Source organism: Callionymus lyra, chromosome 6 (genome assembly GCF_982586985.1).
Source record: "Callionymus lyra chromosome 6, fCalLyr1.hap1.1, whole genome shotgun sequence".
Lineage (NCBI taxonomy): Eukaryota > Metazoa > Chordata > Actinopteri > Syngnathiformes > Callionymidae > Callionymus > Callionymus lyra.
This window is the reverse complement of record NC_141823.1, coordinates 35,142,092-35,164,491: the sequence shown is the minus strand read 5'-3', so window position 1 is coordinate 35,164,491 and position 22,400 is coordinate 35,142,092. Positions and strand designations below refer to the sequence as shown.

The following is a 22,400-nucleotide window of genomic DNA, read 5'->3' as shown; positions in this document are numbered from 1 at the left end:
CGGAAGGGAACCAAGACAAACCAAAGAAATGGTAAACATCACAGCATTAAGCAGGACTCGCTGATTAATTGTAACAAAATAGTTTGATATGTTTCATTGTAATGTGAATCAGAACTGAGATGGTTTCAGAATGTGTTAAAATGTATTCTTAATAGGGATCACTAGGCATTCCACCCAGAGCCTCTTCTGGATGATCAAGCTTTTCACCTTAAACCTAGAAATATAACTTACAATGGCTGCTTTTGACTATTGGCCTATTTGATTTCTTATTGGTTTGAAAATTAAATTAATAAAATTGTTAATGGAGACCTGTCTGACGCTTCTGTCATCTACCATGACAAACACCTTCAGGAAATGTGACCATCACTTCCTCACAGGTTGTCTTTCTTAAGTCTTTTTTAGTTTATATATCTTATTTTTACTAATCTGGTCAACACAAATAACATTTTTTAATTGTCATTTTCGATATGCTGTATTTTACCAGTAAAGAGAGGAACTTAAGTGTTTGTGTCCAAAAAGGTACATTGGAACACTTAAAAAAACACATGTCACCAGGGTCACAAAGCGCTTAAACAATCAAATCAATACCCCAAAAAAAAAAAAATTAAAAGGTCAAGACAACTACGAGACAAACACAGGATTCTCAGATTGTCAAAATATATTTAAATTCATAGAAATTGTTAAATTTGGCCATTCGAAGTACGTTATTTCAATGCTTATTTTTCTTTCTTTTTTCCTATAATAAGCCAACACTAAAAGCATACTTGAATTTCCCTGTTCTTGACACCCATTTTTATGGATCGCACAATCCAAGGCATTCTTAGTGTCAGTCTCGTCTTTTTTAGTTGTAAATGTTCTTTAAATATGTCTTATTTTTTGGATAATCACAATTTAATTGCAACTTTTATTTTAACTTTGCAACACAAAAGTGTGATTTCTCCTCAAGAATTAAACGATTTCTAAAATCACGATTCAGTTTGCTTAAACAAATAGGATTCCCTGCTCTGAATAATGCAAATTAAATAGAGACACAATCTGATTTGACTTCTACATTTCCCTGAAGCCACATTTGACCTTAACCATAACACCACCATTATATTGTCTTTCAAGATTAAAGAGTGACAGAATGTTGGAGATATAAAAATGAGAACAGGATGAAAAAAAGGACCAACCTAGAAGTATCCCAAAAGTGAAAGAAGTACATGATAATGAGTCAGTAACATGAATCTCAGACCATGAATAGACAATGATGACCATATTAGGAGGTGAAGATGTTTTTTCATGAAACTAGAGGCAAACTAAATGCACAAAAAGAAACACTAGACCAAAGGATGAGTGATCTCACAGTCCAAAATATCCCCTGCTGAGAGCATTGCTTACTTTATTGAGGTCTCTCTGGAAATATACCTGACGATGGTTTATATATTTTTGTTATTTTAGCCTAATATTAGCTAATATATTTGTCTTTTATTATTATTTATATCTACTTTAAAAATTAATTAAGTAAAAATATGTAAACCTGCTATTGTCAAATTAATTACTTTATAAAACAGATGCAGTTTGTGAGTACACCCCTGAATGTCATTCCACTTGATAAACTGCCCTTCTCAAAACTGATTCCTTATCTTAAATTCTTAGTCACAGTAAACAAAACAGCATAATAATGAGAATATATTCTAGATATTTTCCCATGAGTCATATGGCTTCTGATCTTGTGTAATTCACCAATTATCAGAATGAATATCCATCATACCTGCTCTGTCCTGCAGCAACAACAGCGACAACCTGCAATGACCCCGGGGTACCGGTAAACGGATCAAGGTATGGTGACAGTAAAGAACCAGGTGACAGCGTGATGTTCCAGTGTGATCCAGGCTATCAACTTCAAGGTCAAGATACCATCACATGTGTACGAATGGACAATAGATTCTACTGGCAGCCTGACCCACCTACATGTATAGGTAAGTGTCCTGAGGGAGAATACATACAGTTTTTTGGTAAGCATTTATATATATATATATATATATATATATATATATATATATATATACTGATATATATATATATCAGTGGTAGGCCGTCATGGCTTACACATCCTTCTCTGGTGGCCCAAGAAATATCTGAATTACAGACTTATTTTAATTATAATATTTGTACATGTATTATTATTTTTTTATGAATAGCTACTTAATAAATAATTCCAAATGGTCTATCCACCTCATTTAATATCTTCACCCTGGTCGCCCTGCTTCCAGACATGAATATTCATATAACAGCATTCATCCAATCGGAGTTAAGCCATCATTTGTCGCTAGTTTGCCTAGAGAGGCCTTCACAGTCAGTTCTAAGGGCCCTGAAGCGAAGCATGTGTCTATTAGACTGACGCTTTAACCAGTTAGATTGTGAGTTGAAGAAGCCAGGGCCTTCTCCACAGGCCTGCGGTGACGTCAGAGTATTCCCGTCCTTTGATTGGCCAGTCAGAGAGTATGCTGGCTAAAGCAACAAACTAACTGTTGCCAAGCTGAACGAACAGAAATATAATGTACTTATTTACAACCCACAATGTCTGTCACAAGCGGTCAAAGGACTTGTCTGTCAATTTTGGTCTGTGAATTACCTGAGTAAATGCAATTTTCCAGTTTAATTATCTTATTTGTAATGCTTTTGTGTGTCAAGAAACTTGTGCACTCAGATTTTGTTTCCTCACTAAAGGCATTTATTCAGGCCACATGAGTTATCTATCTTTGACGCAACAACTCTTTATACTGCCTTTCTGCATAATGGTCTCTTTAAATCGCCAATATGTAACTCCGGAGGAATGAGTGACTCCATATGGTTCTCATTCCTGGTAGTCAAAGAGGCTGCTGACACTTCGGACTGGTGGTCCGGGCTTCATTTTTGTCATTGAGGTAATTTCAACTCTCAATGTGACGTATCTGCTGATTAAACGCTGGCGTGGTTGTTCCTCCGTGTTTAGTTTTTTCGTGTCTTTACTAACTTTGAATGCAGGAAGCATGAATTGTTACCATGGAAACCACACCAACTTGTAGTCGGAGGGATATTTTCAGTGATAAGATGGCTTTACTTATCTCACAGTGGGGAGATGCGCTGTTGTTGTGCTCATTTGATAATATCACTGTACAAAATGGCAGCTGAGGGGGAAAAATACATTTTTTTGAAGTTATCAAGGAGATGGTGTTGCCATTGAACATTAACTTTTCAATAAAAACCAACAAATCAAATGTATTAAAAGACTACAGAACAAGCTTTGTTGAGAAAAATAATGTGAATCAAATTATTTTACATTTTCCTCAATTGCAAAATCTTTAGACGATTTTTCGTTATTACACATATGATCTGTAAGCTTAATTGTGTTTAGTTTGTCTGTGTACATTGCACATCTCGTTGCAGCAGTGGTAATGAGAAAACAGTCCTCATTAAAAGAAAAAACGAAAAAAAAAAAAGAACTGCTGCATTGTCTGTTTCTAGCATCTACTAACAGGCACTTGATCTCTGTCCGTGTGTTTTTTTTATGCCGGTGACAAATAAAAAAGGGAGGATAGATGATCATCCGACGTCTATTTAGAAATTTCAAGTTGACTACTGTGATCACAAAGGGCCGTAAAGAAACAAGGTGTCTGCCTTAATCCTGTTTGGTTGTTTACAATTGAGTAAGATCCAAGGATAAAACATTGAACTATAATTATGTAGCAGCAGAAGTGTTCTCATTTATGACTGTACTTAGGACTTTGAGGACTCAAGTACCATGCATGCTTGTGCGTCTCTCTTCAATCCACCAGCCAAAAATACATTTCTTAATTAAATATGAGGTGCTTCTGTTTTACATTGTTCATGTATAGTATAAAAAAAACATCAATAATCATAAAGCTGCCCCAATAATTAAGTCAAAAACAGCAGACAGAAATATATATGCAGTATATATTTGTCAAATGGACAAATCCTGAGCTTGTATTTTTTTTTAGCACCATTCATAATTTACAGCTTTATTTACATTAGAGGCAATAGCTGTTTACATTAAGAACACATTAACACTGATGTAATTGAACAAATAATTTGATTATCTGAAAGATGAATATAGACAATTGATGTCAAATTAGTGATCATTTTTTTTAATCCTTTGACTGTAGGCTTAGAGTGATCATAAAGTGTGGATTACTGTTTTTCCGTGATGAACATGGACTGAATGTCTTAAAAAAATCATATCCACAGGTCTAAATGGTGCATCTAACATGTAGTCACCTCGACAAAAACCAACACTCGTGAAAGCAGGATCAGCATGCTGGGAACAGATAAGAGTTGAGATCATCAGATGTACAGAACACAAAATAAAAACAAGGGAACCTTACAAAAAAAAAAGGCAAGGAAGAAAAGAGGTTTTTGACCAGTTGTATTCACATGATATTCTTCTGGTGCATTTGTGATTAAACACCTCTGTCCATGATCATATTTGAATAAATGTTGAACGTGTCGGTTTTCATCACCTCCAACCATGTGTGCCAGTGTGAAGGACATATAAGGGCCCAATCAATAGGAGGAATAACAAAATAAAACAGAATGTGAATGTTCGAGTGTGGTTGAAATGGAGAAAATGAACATCCCCCCAAAAAGTTGCATAACTCTATGTAGAAGATTGCTTATGCACTATAACCTGTTTTAAACTGAATCTGAAATGGATTTCACAAATGTACATCACATTGTGCAACTTGTGTTCTTGGCAAAATGGGCTTTTAATGTTGAGTCTGAATCTCTAGCTTGGAATGCTTACTTGAAAATTGGTCATGTGTGTAAAGGCTACATGTTATTTAGATATATAATAACCTGAGTAATTTAACTCTGGTTTATTAACTCTAACCATGCAAACCTGTCAGGAAATCGTTTAAAATTGACTATTATATGGTCATTTCAAACCAAGGAGCTTCAAAGACCAAGGAGCTGGTCTTGGACTTTGGGAGGTCCAGGACAAAGCCACGTCCAGTGTCCATCAGAGGTGACGTGCTCCTGCACGCTGCCTCAGGTCGGCTGATCGACTGATCCTGGCAGTGCCGAGGTCTAAGAGAAAGCTCAGTGGGGACAGAGCTTTCTCTGTTGCTGTGCCCCAACCCTGGAACAACCTCCCCATGAGTGTCAGAGAGTCTTCCTCACTGTCCATTTTTAAATCTCGTCTTAGAACACTTTTATTCCCAGGCTTTTAACACAGCATGAGACTCTGAGCTGTTTTAAGTGCTTTTTACTTGTTTTATTTGATATTGTTTTAACCTTTGGGTGTTTTAACTATGCTTTCTTTTATGTCACTGTACAGATCTTTGTAATGACCTTTGTTGTTTTTAAAGCGCTTTATAAATAAAGTTGAGTTGAGTTGAGATAGTTGACAACTATAAGTACCACGTTGTGTGGCTGGACAGTAAACTGGGCTGGTCCTGCAACACAGGCCATTTGTATAAGAAAGTTCAGAGTAGACTGTACTTTCTGAGGAGGCTCCAATCATTTAACATATGCAGGAAACTCCTCTGCACGTTCTATAAATGTGTGGTGTCACTGTTGACAGTTGCAGAGAGGAGATCACTCGACAAACTACTGTCCATCATGGTTGATGACACTCATCCTCTGAACACTGACATTCATTCCTCGTGCTATTACAGTTTTTATTCTGAAATTGGGGGCAGGAGTGGAGTGAAAAGAAGATGTATTCTATTCTATGTAAATATTTGTATCCTTTTTCTTTTGTATCCTTGTTCATCATACTTGCACTTTGTTGCACATTTTTTCTTTTGTTTGCACATTTTTCTTGTTCTTTTTTTATGAAACTTAATGTACCGAACTGGAAACCCAATTTCCCAAAGGAGATCTCCAGAGAGATTAACAAAGTCAATTGCATTATGTATCTATCATTTTATCCCTGTTAAACGTCACAATGGTATTTTTTTCAATAGTCACCATTTCACTTAATCACCATGTTTAACCCTTGTGTTATCTCTAGGTAACATTGCAAACTCTTACAGTGAGTTCAACAAAAAGATGACTTAAATCAAAACCTCTTTTAGCCCTGTCAGGCAAATATTTTTTTCAAATATGGAGACATTGCTTCACCAGATTATATTGCAACTTCTACTTGTTAGAGTATTTCATTTATATTGTCTTGTGCCACAGCCAGACTTGTTTCAACATCACATTGAAACATATTGCAACATTGGGGCAGTAAAACAACCCAAAAGGCCCCGTTATGACACCTTGCAGTGAAGAGTGATACATTACTGTTTGGATTTATTACAACAAACCTGTTAAAAGGCTGGTTTCCTCCATATCAGAATCAGAATCAGAAAACCTTTATTAGTCACGCGAGGGGAAATTCGGTTTAACAACAGCAAGAGAAATAAAAACACCCAGAAATAAAAACGAGAAAGAAAATCTAAATAGAATAAAAGATAAATCTGCGCTATATAATATATACACAATCATATTTACATAAATAACAAGAGGTGCAGTTAAATAGTTATCTTGGTGTGTTCTTGTTGTGGAGTCTGATGGCATCAGGGAGGAAAGACCTGCGGTACCTCTCCCTCACACACCGGGGATGGAGCATCCTATCACTGATGGAGCTCCTCAATGCCCTCAGTGTGTGCTGGAGAGGGTGAGACAAGTTCCTCCTCATGGAGCCCAGCTTGCTCCGTATCCTCCCTCCAGTCACTTCCTCCACAGGATCCAGGGGGCGCCCTAGGACGTAACCGGCCTTCTTAATAAGGCTGTCCAGTTTAGCCCTATCCTTTGCTGTAATGCTGCTCCCCCAGCAGACCACACCGTTGAAGATGGCAGAGGCCACTACTGAGTCATAGAATGACTTCAGGAGTGGCCCCCGGACACCAAACGACCTCAACCTCCGGAACAGGTAGATTCTACTCCGCCCTTTTTTATAAAGAGCAGCAGTGTTATCCACCCAGTCCAGGCGGTTGTTGAGGTGAACACCCAGGAACCTGTAAGTCGTGACAATCTCAATGTCCTGTCCCTGGATGTTCAGTGGTGAGGGGGAGATGGAGGGACACCGCCGGAAATCCACAATCAACTCCTTAGTTTTGCTGGAGTTGATCTGAAGGTGGTTTTCCAGGCACCAGTCAACAAAGTCCTGGACAAGTCCCCGGTACGGCCCGTCATCCCCGTCCCTAATGAGGCCGACGATGGCGGAGTCGTCCGAGAACTTCTGCAGGTGACTGGTGGGAGACAGGTGTTGGAAGTCTGCAGTGTACAGTGAAAAGAGGAACGGTGCTAACACTGTTCCCTGGGGGACCCCTACACTGCACAGTACAGTCCTCGAAACACCATCCCGGGTCCTCACGTGAGGTGAGTGTCCGCTCCAGACAGCTCCAGCTTGTCCCTCAGGATGTCTGACCTGATGGTATTGAAAGCACTGCTTAGATCCAGGAAAAGGATCCTCACAGTGCTTCCAGGCGACTCCAGGTGAGAAAGTGCTCGGTGGAGAAGGAAGATGATGGCATCCTCCACGCCGATGTCAGGTTGGTAGGCAAACTGCAACGGATCCATGGAGGAGCGCACCAGAGGACTCAGGTAACTAAGGACCAGCCGCTCCAGAGCCTTTATAAGGTGGGATGTCAAGGCCACAGGTCTGTAGCAGCTGGGATCCTTAGGGTGCTGAGTCTTCGGCACCGGTACCACACAGGACGTCTTCCACAGTAGTGGAACTCTTCCCAGGGTCAAGCTCATGTTGAACAGAAGTCCAACAATTTCACTTAACTGGTCAGAGCACGTCCTGAGTACTTTGCCACCGATGCCGTCTGGTCCAGGGGCCTTTGTTGTCTTGGTTCTCCTAAGCTGATTCCTCACCTGGAGAGGTGTGAGGGACAGGCTGGGGTGGGGGGGCATTGTCCCCTGCGGAGTCAGCGGGGGGGCTGAAACAATACAAGCTCGGGGGAGAGGAGAAGGTAAGTGTAGAGGTGAGAATGGTGGAAGAGCAGGGGGGGAAGCCGACACCTCAAACCTTGAAAAATAACTGTTTAAGTTGTCGGCCCAATTCTGATCCCCCGCTGCTACAGAGAGCCTGGTCTGATGTCCGGATATGGATTTCAAACCTCTCCAGACATCTCTGGTGTTGTTGTTGGCGAGACTCTCTTCCATCCTCCTCCTGTACCTCTCCTTTCCCTCCCTGATCTTTCTTCTCCGCTCCTTCTGGACTGCCATCAGATCCTCTTTGTTTCCTGACCTAAAGACTCTCTTCTTCTCCTTTAAGAGAGCCTTTATATCAGGATTAATCCAGGGTTTGTTGTTGGAGAAGCATCGTACAGTTCTGGTTGGTACAATGCTCTCCACACAGAAGTTTATGTAGTCCGTGACACATGAAGTTAGTCCGTCAATATCCTCCTTGTGGGACTCACTGAAGATGCTCCAGTCCGTGGTCTCAAAGCAGACCTGCAGAGCTTCCTCAGCTTCTTCAGACCACTTCTTGACTGAGCGAGTCACTGCTGGTTGCCTGCTCACAAGTGGCTTGTAAACAGGTAGGAGATGGACCAGACAGTGGTCAGCTCGTCCCAAAGGAGGAAGGGGGGATGATAAATAAGCGTCTTTAGTGTTCGCATAAAAAAGGTCCAGTGTGTTATTGTCTCTGGTGGCACAAGTGACGTACTGCGTGAATTTGGGCAGACAGGAGGAAAGAGATGCGTGATTAAAATCACCGGAGATGATAAAGAGGGCCTGAGGGCTCTGAGTCTGTAACCCGTTCACTACTCCAGTGATGACGTCACATGCTGCCTCCGCGCTCGCAGATGGTGGAATGTACACAAGCACCGCGACAACATATGAAAACTCCTGTGGCAAGTAGAAGGGTCTCAGACTCAGACAGCGCCAAAAGTTCAATGTCAGGATAGCAGTGTTGATCCTTTAAAGTGACGTGCCTGGGAAGGCACCACTTCTCGTTGACGAACACTGCCAGTCCTCCGCTCTTTCTCTTCCCGCTCATCTCCGTCCGGTCCGAGCGTAATAAGCAGAATCCATCCAGCGCAGCAATCGCGTCCGTGTGGTTCTGGTTCAGCCACATCTCCGTGAGCATCAGCATGCTGCACCGTCGATATTCCGGGTCGAACCTGGTCGCCGCCGCGAGTTCGTCCATCTTGTTTGGCAGAGATCTCACGTTGCCCATGACGACGGACGGCAGCGCCGGTCGATAAGCTCTCCTCAGCTCCCGGCATTTAACTCCGGCGCGGCATCCCCGTCTCCGCTTCATAATATCCCGGGGAATGATGGGTCGCCCCTCCGGCCGCACCGCGGAGAAACGCAGCGCCAGCAGCTGATCCCGACTGTAGACGATGGCCATTACGTGCGCAGGACGCCCGTTGCGCACCAGAAAGGGCGATGAAAAACTTTCCTTTTTCACTGAAAGTTTCCAATTTTTATAGAAAACTGTCCGCGAGTCTTAAAGAGACAGTATGATGAAAAGAAAAGTTTGGAAAAGACAGAGGCAAACCTCGGAAAAAAGTAATAAACCCAAAAAACACTCGGAGCTGCTGTTAAAGTCGCCGTCCTGTCGGCGCCATTTTGGTATCATATATCATATATCCCCATTATCAACACCTCCAGGCCCACCTGCTGTGAAGAGACGAACAAGCTTCCACATCTCAGTCTACACCTCATTCACACGATATCACTGCTCTTCCCCCACCTACCTGCATGTTACTTACATTTTCCTCTTTGGTTCACCAAAAAACTTTCCTGCCAGCATAATTATAACATAATTAGAGCATTGCATAAATATCGATATACAATTCTAGCCAGTGACTTTTTACTGTTAACAAAATATTAACAAATGTAAATAATATAAATGTCAACTTCAATTTACTGTTATAATAATTATTATTATTTTATAATTATTATTTAGATTTTTTTAACATAAAGAAAATGAAATAAATTTGACCTTTTGGTTTTTCCCCATGTTGTTAATATTTATGTTTCTTTGCATATTATACATACATTTACTCTTCACTGCAATAATAATAATGAATGAATGAATAAATTATCTTCAAAGTTTACTGAAGGGTGCACAGTGGACCTGGTCCAGTTCCAGCTTGCAGTGTGGAGGTTGTATGTTCTCCCTGTGCTTGTGTGGGTTTATTCTGGATATTCCTGTTTCATCCCAAAGTCCGAAAACGGAGGGAAATGGAATAGAGTCCCGCCCCTTACAACCACATAGGCGAATCACTGGTAGATACTGTATAAGGCCAGATGTGTTATCAGTGACTGTCTCTCTTAATGCCTTTGTTTACCTCAATTACACCGTTGATGATTAGTTTAGACCCATACATGATGGCCCAAAGAGCAGTATGAAGTACCTCCTTTACCAAGCGCTGCTTGAATGCATGTACTAGGATCTTCACATGTTTATAAATGGTTGTGGGATAACAGGACAACCAGAGGTGATTCTGTCGGCTAACATTGCATATAAATACAATTCCACTCTTTCACTCCATCTCCGCATTTCTACTGTGTAATTCTGAGCTATCTTTTAAGCTAATATTACGAGTGCACCATGGGTTACTTTCCATCCTGACCCAATCCTTTACATACTTTCTTCACTAACTTATTATCGCCTTCTCTGCTAACCTCAGGGGGCTATACGAGTGGTACGAGTGGTCAGTCAGGGGTAATTCTGCTGACATAGTCGGTGTTATCATATTTCTTGGACTTTGACTCGCTTACATTTCCTTTCTCCTCTCTTTCTTCCCAGCAACCTGTGGGGGTAATATCAGCGGACCTTCAGGAGTCATTCTATCTCCTAACTACCCGCAGCCTTACCCTCCGGGGAAAGAGTGCGATTGGAGAATCAAAGTCAACCCGGACTTTGTCATTGCACTCATCTTCAAAAGGTAGGTTTCGAATAGTTATAAAACCAGTAACCTATAATGTGTATTATGATGTGACACCTTAAATACAATGGAACTGAACAAAATTGTATATTCAAATCTGAATTTGAGCAGATATTCAAGTGTTCACTTGAATGGTTTTCTAGGTACCGTTTTTGGCATGTAAGGCATTCAAAACTAGCATAACATTGAAAACTTTATAAAAAGCTGATAATTGAATCAATAAAATGTCCATACACTATAGTGACAAAATATGTTGTTTTTCGTGATATAACTTGAGTTACTGTAGGTTTGATCGCTGGGGCTTCAATATCTTAAGGATTGCTAACATCAATAGTGGTTAAGATTCTGTAAAAAAAAAAAAAAAAATGCCATTACCCGACACGATGCTTGAATCATGGACTTTTTTTTTAACTCAACAGATAGATGAAGTGAATTACAAGGTCCCAAGCTCCATGGTGAAGGGTGCTCCGTCTCAGTGTTTTTCTGTTAAATGTTGCAATGCCATATTTAAATGCACCTGTCAGAGAAAAACTTTATAATATTTTGATCTTGTTTTATCTTTTCTTGCTGTCACCCGACCATTGTTTTGTTCCATGGCCTGACATTATTAACATAACACTTATTATTTACATTAACTATACATCTACATTGTTCATTTAGGCAATATTTAAAGGGAAATTGGCACACTAACCCACAATGTTTTTTGATGTTATGAATTTTTTATAACTTTTTTTTTATTTCAACATATACTTCAGCATTTTTTGATTGAAATTATTATATACGTATAAGCCATACTTAAATTAATGCTAAAAGATAATGAAAACATAAAGTTTAAATTACTCGCTTGATCTAAAAACGGGAACATTTGACTATTATTACGTTATTAATTCTCTCGTGTCTCCTGCTCCTCAAATCACGCCTGTCTTCTGTGAAGCTGACAGCAATGCATTGTTGAGATTTTCCATTGACAAAATTAAATTGATCAAAGAGAAAATCTCTCCCCCTTTGTTTGGAACCCCTACTGTCTCTGAGCCCCTCTCCTCCTCTTAGTCCTCCTTCACTGCTGTATCTTTGGGTGATATTTCGGCACTAGTGAACAAGATGAAACCCTCCTCTTGCTCAGATGACGTCCTTCCTTGTAGGCTTTTTATCAAAGTATTTGATGTAATTGGCCCCAGGGTTACCAATATGGTGAACCTCTCCCTTTCCACAGGGGTTTGATTCCCCTCGGTAAAATCATTCAGAGATTTCCTGATGTTTCTTATCACATTTTTGCTGATGACATCCAGCTCTACTGCTCTTTTGACCCAACTGAGCCCCAAAGGCTGAACAGCTTAGTCAATTGTTTGATAGAAATCAAACAATGGCTGAGTGAAAACACTCTACAGCTAAATGTGGACAAAACTGAAACACTGGTGATTGCTCCTGATGATAAGGTTCCAGGCTTGAGTCAGTACTTGGGCGACTTAGGTCAGTCTGTCAAACTGAGCCTGAGAAACCTGGGTGTTGTATTTGATAAAGACATGTCTCTTGTTCAACACTGCAGAAAACTGACCAGAAACTGTTTCCTTCAACTGAGAAAAATCTCTAAACTTAGGAAAATGTTGTCGGAACATGATCTGGAGCTTGTAATCCATGCGTTTGTTTCGTCTTGTCTGGACTATTGTAACAGTTTGTTTTCATGTCTTAACAAGAAGGAGCTGTCTCGCCTGCAGTTGATTCAGAACTCTGCAGCGAGAATTCTAACCCGCTCAAGTAGAAGAACTCACATTTCTCCGATCCTTAAAACTCTTCACTGGCTTCCAGTTTCTTTCAGGATCAACTTTAAAATTCTGGTTCTTACTTTCAGATCTATTCATTGTCAGGCTCCTCCTTACATCAATGATCTGATCCAGCCTTACACCCCAGCTCAGGCTCTGAGGTCTGTGGATCAGAATCTACTTATGGTTCCACGCACACGACTCAGTACGAGAGAAATCTTTTCAGGCTTTTGCTCCTAAGCTTTGGAACAATCTTCCTCTCTCTTTGCGCTTGATGGAGTCTACTGACTCCTTTAAGAAACATCTTAAGACGTTTCTATTTGTTCAGGCTTTTCCTTGATTTTCTGGAACTCCTGTGTTGTTCTCAGTATTATCTTGATTTTTAAAGTGTATATACTTTTTTGAGTATTGTTTTGATTGTTTAAGCGCTTTGTGACCCTGGTCTGGAAAAGCGCTATATAAATAAATATTACTTACTTACTTACTTACTACACATTCACAATCAACATTCCACAGCCCCTTCTTGCTTTGTTCTTTGATCGACAATTTAAGATGTGATTTGCAGATAAACGGATGTTTGAATTTTCGGGTGTCGTATCTAATTCTGTTTCAAGCTTGTCTTGAAACAGTGTGAATCAGTCTGAGTGGAATGTTGATTCTGAATGTGTAGTCAAACGGAAGAGAAAGTGACCCCCGCCCGAAAACATTTGAATAATTAGATTACAGGAAGACAAATTAGGATGTCTCTCAATGGGGGATCGGTGACACAGGGAACTTGAAAGAACAATTTGGCTGGAAAGGACAACCTCCTGGGTGGGAAATTTGCCTTAAATGTAGCAATGTTTCTACAGATCTGGACCTTTCTGCCCGGGGCTATTGATCTGTAAAGTTGCCGGGAGAAGTGATTAAAAGCTTGTATTTTCTTTGACTTGAAGCGGTAAATAAACAAGCTGTTACACACTCTGGAATGCTCATCTTTCTCCATTACGCGAAGTATACGACCCGGGACGGAATGACGTCATGTTTGAGCGACGGAAGCAACTCCGTGGTTTGATCCTTTTAGAATATGTGGCTTTTGGCATTTTAAACCTTGAGCATGAGCATTAATCACTGGTTGTTTTATTTTCCATTTTATGTCAGCTGTCTCTCTCACTATATAAACTGTATTCAAACTTCTCAACTTGATACTTGTTTCCTCGTCACTCTAAATAATACCATCATTATCTTCAACCGTTCTTCTTTAAATTTCTTCTCATTCCCACTGCCATTCCACCCTGACTTCCACACCTCCACTTTTTCTGCATTACTCCAGATGACTAATCAACAATCATCAACATTAAACCTAAGCCATCATTCATCAGTTGTTGACTGTTGCTATCAGTTGTTCAGTAAATAGCATCAGTCTGATCAAACATCACCTTCCGTGTGGTCTGCATTTTTTTCACGCACAGCGACATGTATTTATTATAACGATAAAGGAAATACACACATTTCGCTACAGACTCACTGATAATATTGTTGTGTTGGCCTTTCAGATAAGATGCAATGTGAGCAAGTTTCATGGAAAAACAATTTCATGGCAAAATGAGCAACAAAATTTCACTCAGTGTCCTGAAAACATGGAGGGAATTCATGTTTGTTCAGCAGAAGGCACGATCTGCAATTAAACATGTTTTTTTTTCTTAGAATAAAGAACAACTTATGTGAAACCAACTCTCCAGACTTATCCACATGTGTTTAAGTTTTCCTTTTTCAAGTTGCAGTAAGTAAGTCTCTTATCATGAAATGCTACGTTTTGAAGTAATTCATTTATAAAGTTCTTTCCTGTCTGAAATCTTGGCGAATTAGAGGTTACTAGAGCGGAGTCCACTATGACGTAATAATTGGTCTCCTGCAGCCAGCTGTTATCACTCACGTTTTTTATACAACCTCAACTCTCCTGACTTACCCACGTGTCTTTCTCTCCAAGATGTAGTTAGTCCCTCATCATGACAATGCTTCATTTAAAAGTTATTACTTCATAAAGATCGTGAAGTCTCTATGGGGCTATTACTGTTGCTTAAGCTTTGTCAATGCGTGACAGGATTTGCAAATATATGTGTGTATCTGTACAGTGATCCACAAATGCGTAACCCTATTTACGAATGTGTAACTCGATTTGTAAATTTGTAAGATTAAGTATGCTTAATCTTTAGTACGAACGAGCACTGGACATGAAATGTTAAAAAAAATAAAAATAATTTGTGGCCATGAAATATTTATCTAATGAAACCACAAATTAATTTAAAAAATAGTTGAGCCAGTTTAGCTCATAGCTACACTATATGGCACTTCACCTCAGGATCCTGGGTTCTAGATCCAGCTACACCTTCTAATTTTTACGTGATTTAAAAAATATAATCTTATAGTGGTTTAGAGAATTTGATATTTGGGTATTTGTCTTAATAACAGACATTGTTTTCTTTTTGTTTAGGCATAATCTATATTCTCACATTATTACACCATATTCAATAAAGTATATACTTTAAAGGTCAAGATAACACTGAGAACAACACAGGAGTTCCAGAAAATCAAGGAAAAGCCTGCACAGACGGATGGACAGGCGGACAGACTTTATTGATCCCTCTGGAGGTCTCCTTCAGGAAATTGTTTTTCCAGCATACAGCAGCACAGACGATAGATTCATGAAACAAGAACAAGAACAAAGTGCACTAAGAAGAAATTGCAAGATGATACAATCTAAATCTAAAGATAAAGAACATAGGTAAAAAAAATATCAAAGAAAAAGGATACATGGATTAACATGGAATATAATCATCTTTTAGCTCCACTCCTGCCTCCAAACTCAAGAATTAAACAGCCTAATAGCACGAGGAATGAATGACTCCCTAGGTCTATTATTGTTGCATCTGGGAAAGAGAATTCGTGCACTCCATCTGCATCTCTGCTCACTGATGACAGTGTTCGGAGGATGACTGTCATCATCCATGATGGACAGTAGTTTTTCGAGTGATCTTCTCGCTCATTTCCACCCCAACACACCACAGCATAAAACAGGCTGGCCACCACAGACTGGTAGAACATGCAGAGGAGCTTCCTGCAGATGTTAAATGATCGGAGCCTCCTTAGATACTACTTTCTTTTCTGAACTTTCTTATACACATGGTCTGTGTTGTGGGACCAGTCCAGTTTACTGTCCAGCCACACACCGAGGTACTTATAGTTGTGAACTATCTCCACCTCGTCACCTCTGATACTGGACGTGGATTTGTCCTGGACCTCACAAAGTCCAAGACCAGCTCCTTGGTCTTTGAGGTGTTCAGCTGCAAGTGGTTCCTCTCACTCCAGTCCACAAAGTAAAGTATCAGACTCCTATACTCATCCTCACTGTTGTCCTTGATGCATCCAACAATGGAAGTGTCGTCAGCATACTTTTGGACGAGACTCAGTTCGGAGTTGTAGCAGAAGTCTGAAGTGTATATTGTGAAGAGGAGAGGGGACAGTTATGTTCAGTGTGCTCCTGTACTGCACACCACAGGGTAGGACGTGATGTCCTTCAGTCTGACATACTGTGGTCGATCAATGAGATAGTCTAAGATCCAGGACCAGCAGCCTCCCTGGACAAATCTTCCGAAGTACATCGCGTAACTGGAGTGAAGTGATGCTGGGAAGCGGTTGTGTGGAGCTGAGGGAGGTAGAGGAAGGTGGGGCAGGTTCTGAAGCGGGCTTGGGACCATTTGCCTTCTCCACCGTGTCCACTGCAGTCAGAGAAGGTCTTGTGTCCAGTGATGGTTTTAACACCATCCCAGACCTCTCTTATTTGTTCCCTGTTTTGCTTCTCCTCGAACCTCCTCCTGTAGGTGTCCTTTGCCTCCCTCAAGCATCACTTTACCTCCTGCTTTGATGACCTCATGGTGTCCCTGTCCCTGACCCTGAAACCGAGCTTTTTCCAGTTAAGGATATCCTTGACCTCCTTTGTTACCCACGGTTTATTATAAGGGTAACAGCGGATAGTCTTAGCAGGGGCAACAACATCTAAGCAGATATTTAAATAATCCGTTAGACAGTGTGTCTGACTTCCTGATTGTGCTAGTATTCACAGTCAAATAGTTTAATAGCACAGTTTAATGGCATCAGTGCTGTTGCAAAGGTGTGTATCAATAATGTCATAATCAAGTTTAGTAAAGTAAAATAACCCACGCTGACTTGAATATACACATCAAATTGCAGAAAATTGCATCATTTTTGAATGTTAGTCTACAGAAGAAACTTCATCCCCCTAAATCTAATTGTAGCCCAGATACATACTTTCTTGCTTGCTGTCCTGGTGAATTCTACATCAAATTAATTTAAATATTTTTTTTTTCCACTGGACTGTATTAGGGACAGTCCCCCAGATGCTCACTGCCAGAAAAGAAAAACTGTTTTAATTTGCTTCAGATGCAGAGACAGGGGTTGTTCTTTGAATTAAAATGCTTGTTTTCTAGAAACTTAACATATTTGTCATTGGGAACACATTCATAAACATGATCATTGGATTTTTTTTTTTAATGTTTAATTAGCTGTGGGATTGGGTTTGTTGTTGATGGTAATGTTTGAGTAAATTATTCAGATGCTTTATTAAACGCCCATAAAATTTGCTGCATGGATGCATGATGGATGGATGGGTGGGAGGTAGACGGATGGATGAATGAATAAATGGTAGGAGCAACACTAAAATGGGTTAGGAGGGAGGGCGGCTTAGTGATGAGTTGATGGAAGAAAGTTTACAACATCAATAGGGTAGAAGCCACCTTGAACACATTTTAATCTTGTTCATTGTTCAGCACTTTGTCTTTAGTGATCTTTGTCTCTTATGCTAGCACAATGACATATTTCAGGTTGGAAATCCAAAAATGTTGCCTTAAAGTCATACTACTCATTCATACTGTTTACAACCTTTGAAAATATGTTTTTTGCTATTATTTCAGTTAGCATAAACTTAAGCGCACACACACACCAAATTCAGAGCAGAATTGCACAATTGTTGCAGACATAAGAGGACATTGCTTCAACTGTTGCAGGGTCTGGTTACTCTTCTCCTAAAGTTGCCCCAACACGAATTTCTCCCACTAATAAAAAAGTTCAACTATATTGTTCATGTGAAGGCATTCCCACTTAACGGACCATCTTTGTTTCATCCTTCCACCACAGCTTCAACATGGAGCCCAGTTATGACTTCCTGCACATCTATGAAGGCGAAGACTCTAATGGGCCGTTACTAGCGAGTCTCCAAGGCAACCAGGCTCCAGAGAGGATCGAGAGTAGCAGCAATACTCTTTTCTTGGCTTTTAGGTCTGATGCCTCACTTGGTATGTCTGGATTTGCGATTGAGTTCAGAGGTAAATCAGTCATGAGAAGATTATTTTGAATATTTCAATTAATAATTGTTTTTTGGGTGTGAGTGTTTTTTGTTTTTTACAAATACATGTAGGTTGTAAAATGCGAAATTGAATTCATGTAGATTTTTTATTTAAATCTCATCGATTTTCAGTATATCAATAAGTTTTATACAATCGTACAGTTTGAGGGATCAAATGCGCAATCCATCACAAACTGTGTTGATACATGCAATTGACGCGCGCCAGTTGCCGTATCTCTGAATGTCGCCGATATAATGCTCACAGATACGTTTATTTGCCTTGATTTTCCAAAATCTATCTGATGCCTTTAAACATGATAGATTAATGTCTGTAAGGTTCTTATTTAGTTTTGCTGATTGGAAATACAACCGCAACGAAAAGGCAAGTTTGACGCACAAACTAATGAGCCTCATCAAACTACGTGACATGTCCATTGAGAGACTTTTAAAACTAAAGTAAATAACGTGAACTTTTACAACAAAGTCAAAGGTTTGTGTGGCGAAGGAAAGGTGCATGGACTTAATCTACAGATAAAGGTAGGACCAGAAAAGGTTTTAATTTCAATTGTATAAAAAACAGATAAGACTAAGAAAAATACAAAAGAATATTTAAAAACAACATTATTTTAGTCAGACTTATATTGACCCATTTAATAGTCAATATTATTTTTTTCATGATAATAAATGTTAGTCCTTTTGCGTAAATCTAGCTAATCACCGAAGGCACCACACAAAATAAAGCAATCAGAAGAATTGTGGTCTTCTGCTGTTGTATTGTATTGCATTGCATTGTTTTGTATTGCATTGTATTGTATTGTATTGTATTGTATTGTATTGTATTGTATCAATATAGTTTGTGGGTCACCACGTGTCTTCTGTAATTAATCTGTAGAGAAGCCAAGGGAGGCCTGCTTTGACCCAGGCAACATCATGAACGGGAGTCGGACAGGCCACGACTACAAACTAGGATCACAGGTCTCCTACAACTGTCATAATGGCTATACAACTGTTGGCGAGGACACCATCACATGTGTACTGGGAAATGATGGGAAACCAGTTTGGGATAAAGCTCTTCCATCATGTAAAGGTCAGCTAAAATAATATTTCAATGTAACATATTTTTATTTGTTTTGTTTGGAGGACTCAAGAAGTACACAGTTATAGTATGTGTTTTGGCTTTATTACAACAACAGAGATTGTTTCTGCTTTGCAGATCTCCATCAAGACACACAACACACCCACCTGATCTAGAACTCAACTTTGACCTTGCTATTCATGCAAAGCAATAAAATACCATGACATCACACACTCATCTAAAACTGTTACAAAATGACCTACTTTCTGAAGTCTCATCATAGTGAAAAAAATATTGAATAATAGAAATTAAAATACAACAAATATTGAATAATTGGGATGAATTCAACCTTTCAATATTAAAAAAAAGAAGTAAACTATTCAATATTATTAAAAAAAATAATCAGATATTCTATATTCTGATGGCATTGATTTACTTCCATATTCTTAAATGCATTGGGAAAAACACCTTAAGCAAGAAGTTTACCATTTTGGTAACCCAGGGGCCAATTACATCAAACATTTTAATAAAGAGCCTACATGGAAATCTCAACAATCCATTGCTGTCAGCTTCACAGAAGACAGGGGTGATTGGAGCAGCAGGACACACAAGAGAATATATCGTGACAAACAACACTTTGGGCTTTTTCTTATTTACTGTTACCAGTTTCCAAATGTAATCAGATCTGGCAGTTTCCATCATCTCATTGTAAGACATCACATCCCTGAGGTGAAGTCTGTGCAAAGTCTCTTCAGACTCGGGCGATCTTCATTTGTCCAAGGGCACCGTTTTTTCTGAATTTTCAAGTTCGATTTAACAGGTGACACTTGTTTCAGTATTTCACCACAATGATTAGTGAAACAGTGAATCAAACTGTCCTCGTTAAGTCATTTAAGAAAAGAGTCCAACATAGCAGAAAAACTGCTGTAACGGCCGAAATAACACGCCTCTGAGACCTAACTTTTAATGGCTCAGGCTCAGAAATTAAAGCCAGGTTAAACAAAACAAGCCTTTTTGGTGAGTTGGTTCATAAACATGTTGCTCAAAATTAAAGGCTTTAGTCAAAGTTAAAGTTATTTAGCAGAGAAAGATGTGAGGCATCAACCTGAAGATTGAAGTCTCCAAGAATAAGAACGTTTCATTTCATTTGAAAAATGGAAGATAGAAAGTTACTAAAATCCTCCAAAAACACAGCAGCAGGACCAAGCGGACGGTAGACTGTAACACAATAGAAAGGTCTTGAAGTACTCACCAAGATCATCTGGGACTCCAATGAAGTGGATTCCTATGTCTAAATCACTTTACATGTATAACTATATCTGTAAAAAACTGCTAAACCGTCACAAATAAACTCTTCCTCTCTCTGCCATATCTCTGAAAGACACAATAAATCCTACTTTTCTCTTATGAAGAGATCATTCAGAGGAAACGATTTATTAGCAATGGAGAGAGTATTCAACATGCTAATACGCAGCACTGATGATGTCACTGAGGCAGTGACAGCAGAGCGCAGCAGGACTTTTCAAAGGCTTCTCCAGTGTTCACAAGGTTTACAGCTGGACCGTGCAGGCAGCTCCAGTGTAAATGCCAAATTAAAAAGAGGAAACATCAGACCACCACTCCTGCGCCGTGTAGGCTCCAAGATCTCCGTTGAGGTCCAGGAAAACGCCAGCACTGACGCGGTGTCACACACATCACAGGGAGGATGTGTGTGACACCTCCTCCCAGTGATGGGTGGGCTCATAATTTTATATCATTTATATGACTCTCATTCTTTCTATTATTTTTTTGAAATATCTGGTTATCATACTTATTAATACTTATATTTTACCGTAATAAATAATAATTTGTGGAAATTATCGATCTAGCACCCAAAAAACAGGAATTAAAATTATTTTAAAATTGAAGTAATCAATACATTTAGAACACATAATTCAATACTCTTTCAAAAGCTGGTAAAAGGCATATTAAAATCTTCCAGTTCTTCATGTAAACAAAGCTTGTTTCCGAGTGCCTGAGAAACTATGACCAGGGGAGGCACAGTCATCTTCTTCCTGCTGTGAAGCATTGCCTCTGATTTGTGGCTGTTGAGAAGCTCAAATGCTGTAGGGGGTCGTTACTTTACTTCTTCTACATGCTAAATAACACAATATTAAGTGTGTAGATACATAGTGGTGATTGACCAGTTAAAACTGCTTATACTTCCAACACGCCCTTATAGGCTGCAAGAAAGTTCAAGTCCAGTCCACTTTAAAACGTTGTCTGTTGTCCTTACAAGTTGTGAAGCATAAACAGAGATGCAGACATCTAACTGAATGACCTCTGCTGGTCTAACCTTCTGTGTAAGCGTTTTGCACACCTACGTGCTGTTATTACATGATACTCGGGTGTGTTGGTAGATGGATCAGTAGATTGTCTTTTTTTCTTCTTTTAGGTTACGCAATGCTCTTCTGAAATTGTGGTTCACTGATGGAGAAGATCCAACACTGTGCTGCGTCTCAGAACCATATTCATTCAGCATCACATTTTCTCCTGCTGCGTTTCTGCTTGCTAATGTTAATTATGTTGTACAGGTAACCCTTTCTGTTACCCAATGTTCATTGTCAGCTGGTGTTTTTTAATGAAAGAGTGCCATAATTCCATGAAAAAGGAGTTTTCCTTTCAAAACAATGATTTAAAATAAATTTTTGTGTATACATCCTACTTGAATCAAGCCACCTCAGTGAATTTCATTTTGTGACACGGGTGAAATGTCCCATACAAGATGAAAAAAAAAATTGGTTTTCCCTTTTTTGTGTAAATGATCACAAGGACTGTTGTAATTTCCTTGAGTTGAAACGATCCTCTAACTATGCTGTGCTTTCTGAATGTCAAGCTCCCTGTGGTGGACAGTATGGTGGATCAGACGGAGTTGTGTTGTCTCCAAACTACCCACTCAACTACACAACAAGACAAACCTGCTCTTATTACATCGCTGTATCCCAACAATTTGGTGAGTGCATAAACAAAAAGTAAAGGTGAAAACATTGAAGTCTATCTAGGAGAGTCTGAAGGTGGTTGATGTTTAATGATGCAACAGATGTTGCTGATTCAGCAGCAAGTATATTTCAAACCATTTGATAATGACTCCTGCGTTCTTGGTGTTATGATAGTAAGAAATATGTAGCTTGTGTTTAGCCAAAGATAAAAATAAAAACTAGGCTAGTTCCTAGAACCAGGTCTTACTCTGGAGAAGGAAATAGTGTGTCCCGGGAACTTTCTCACACTAAATCAAAAAAGTG

At 39.5% G+C, this 22,400-nt stretch overlaps 1 protein-coding gene across 1 annotated transcript in view; it reads left to right on the top strand.

Annotated features, from left to right (window-relative positions):
- Positions 1-22,400, top strand: part of LOC148078931 (CUB and sushi domain-containing protein 1-like) — a 462,769-nt gene that overhangs the window by 367,339 nt on the left and 73,030 nt on the right. Inside the window, exons 29-33 of the mRNA XM_087792967.1 lie at positions 1,770-1,961; positions 10,745-10,883; positions 17,837-18,024; positions 18,937-19,131; positions 21,995-22,111. Of these exons, the coding sequence (XP_087649093.1) occupies positions 1,770-1,961; positions 10,745-10,883; positions 17,837-18,024; positions 18,937-19,131; positions 21,995-22,111 (831 nt within the window). The remainder of the gene's footprint in view (positions 1-1,769; positions 1,962-10,744; positions 10,884-17,836; positions 18,025-18,936; positions 19,132-21,994; positions 22,112-22,400) is intronic.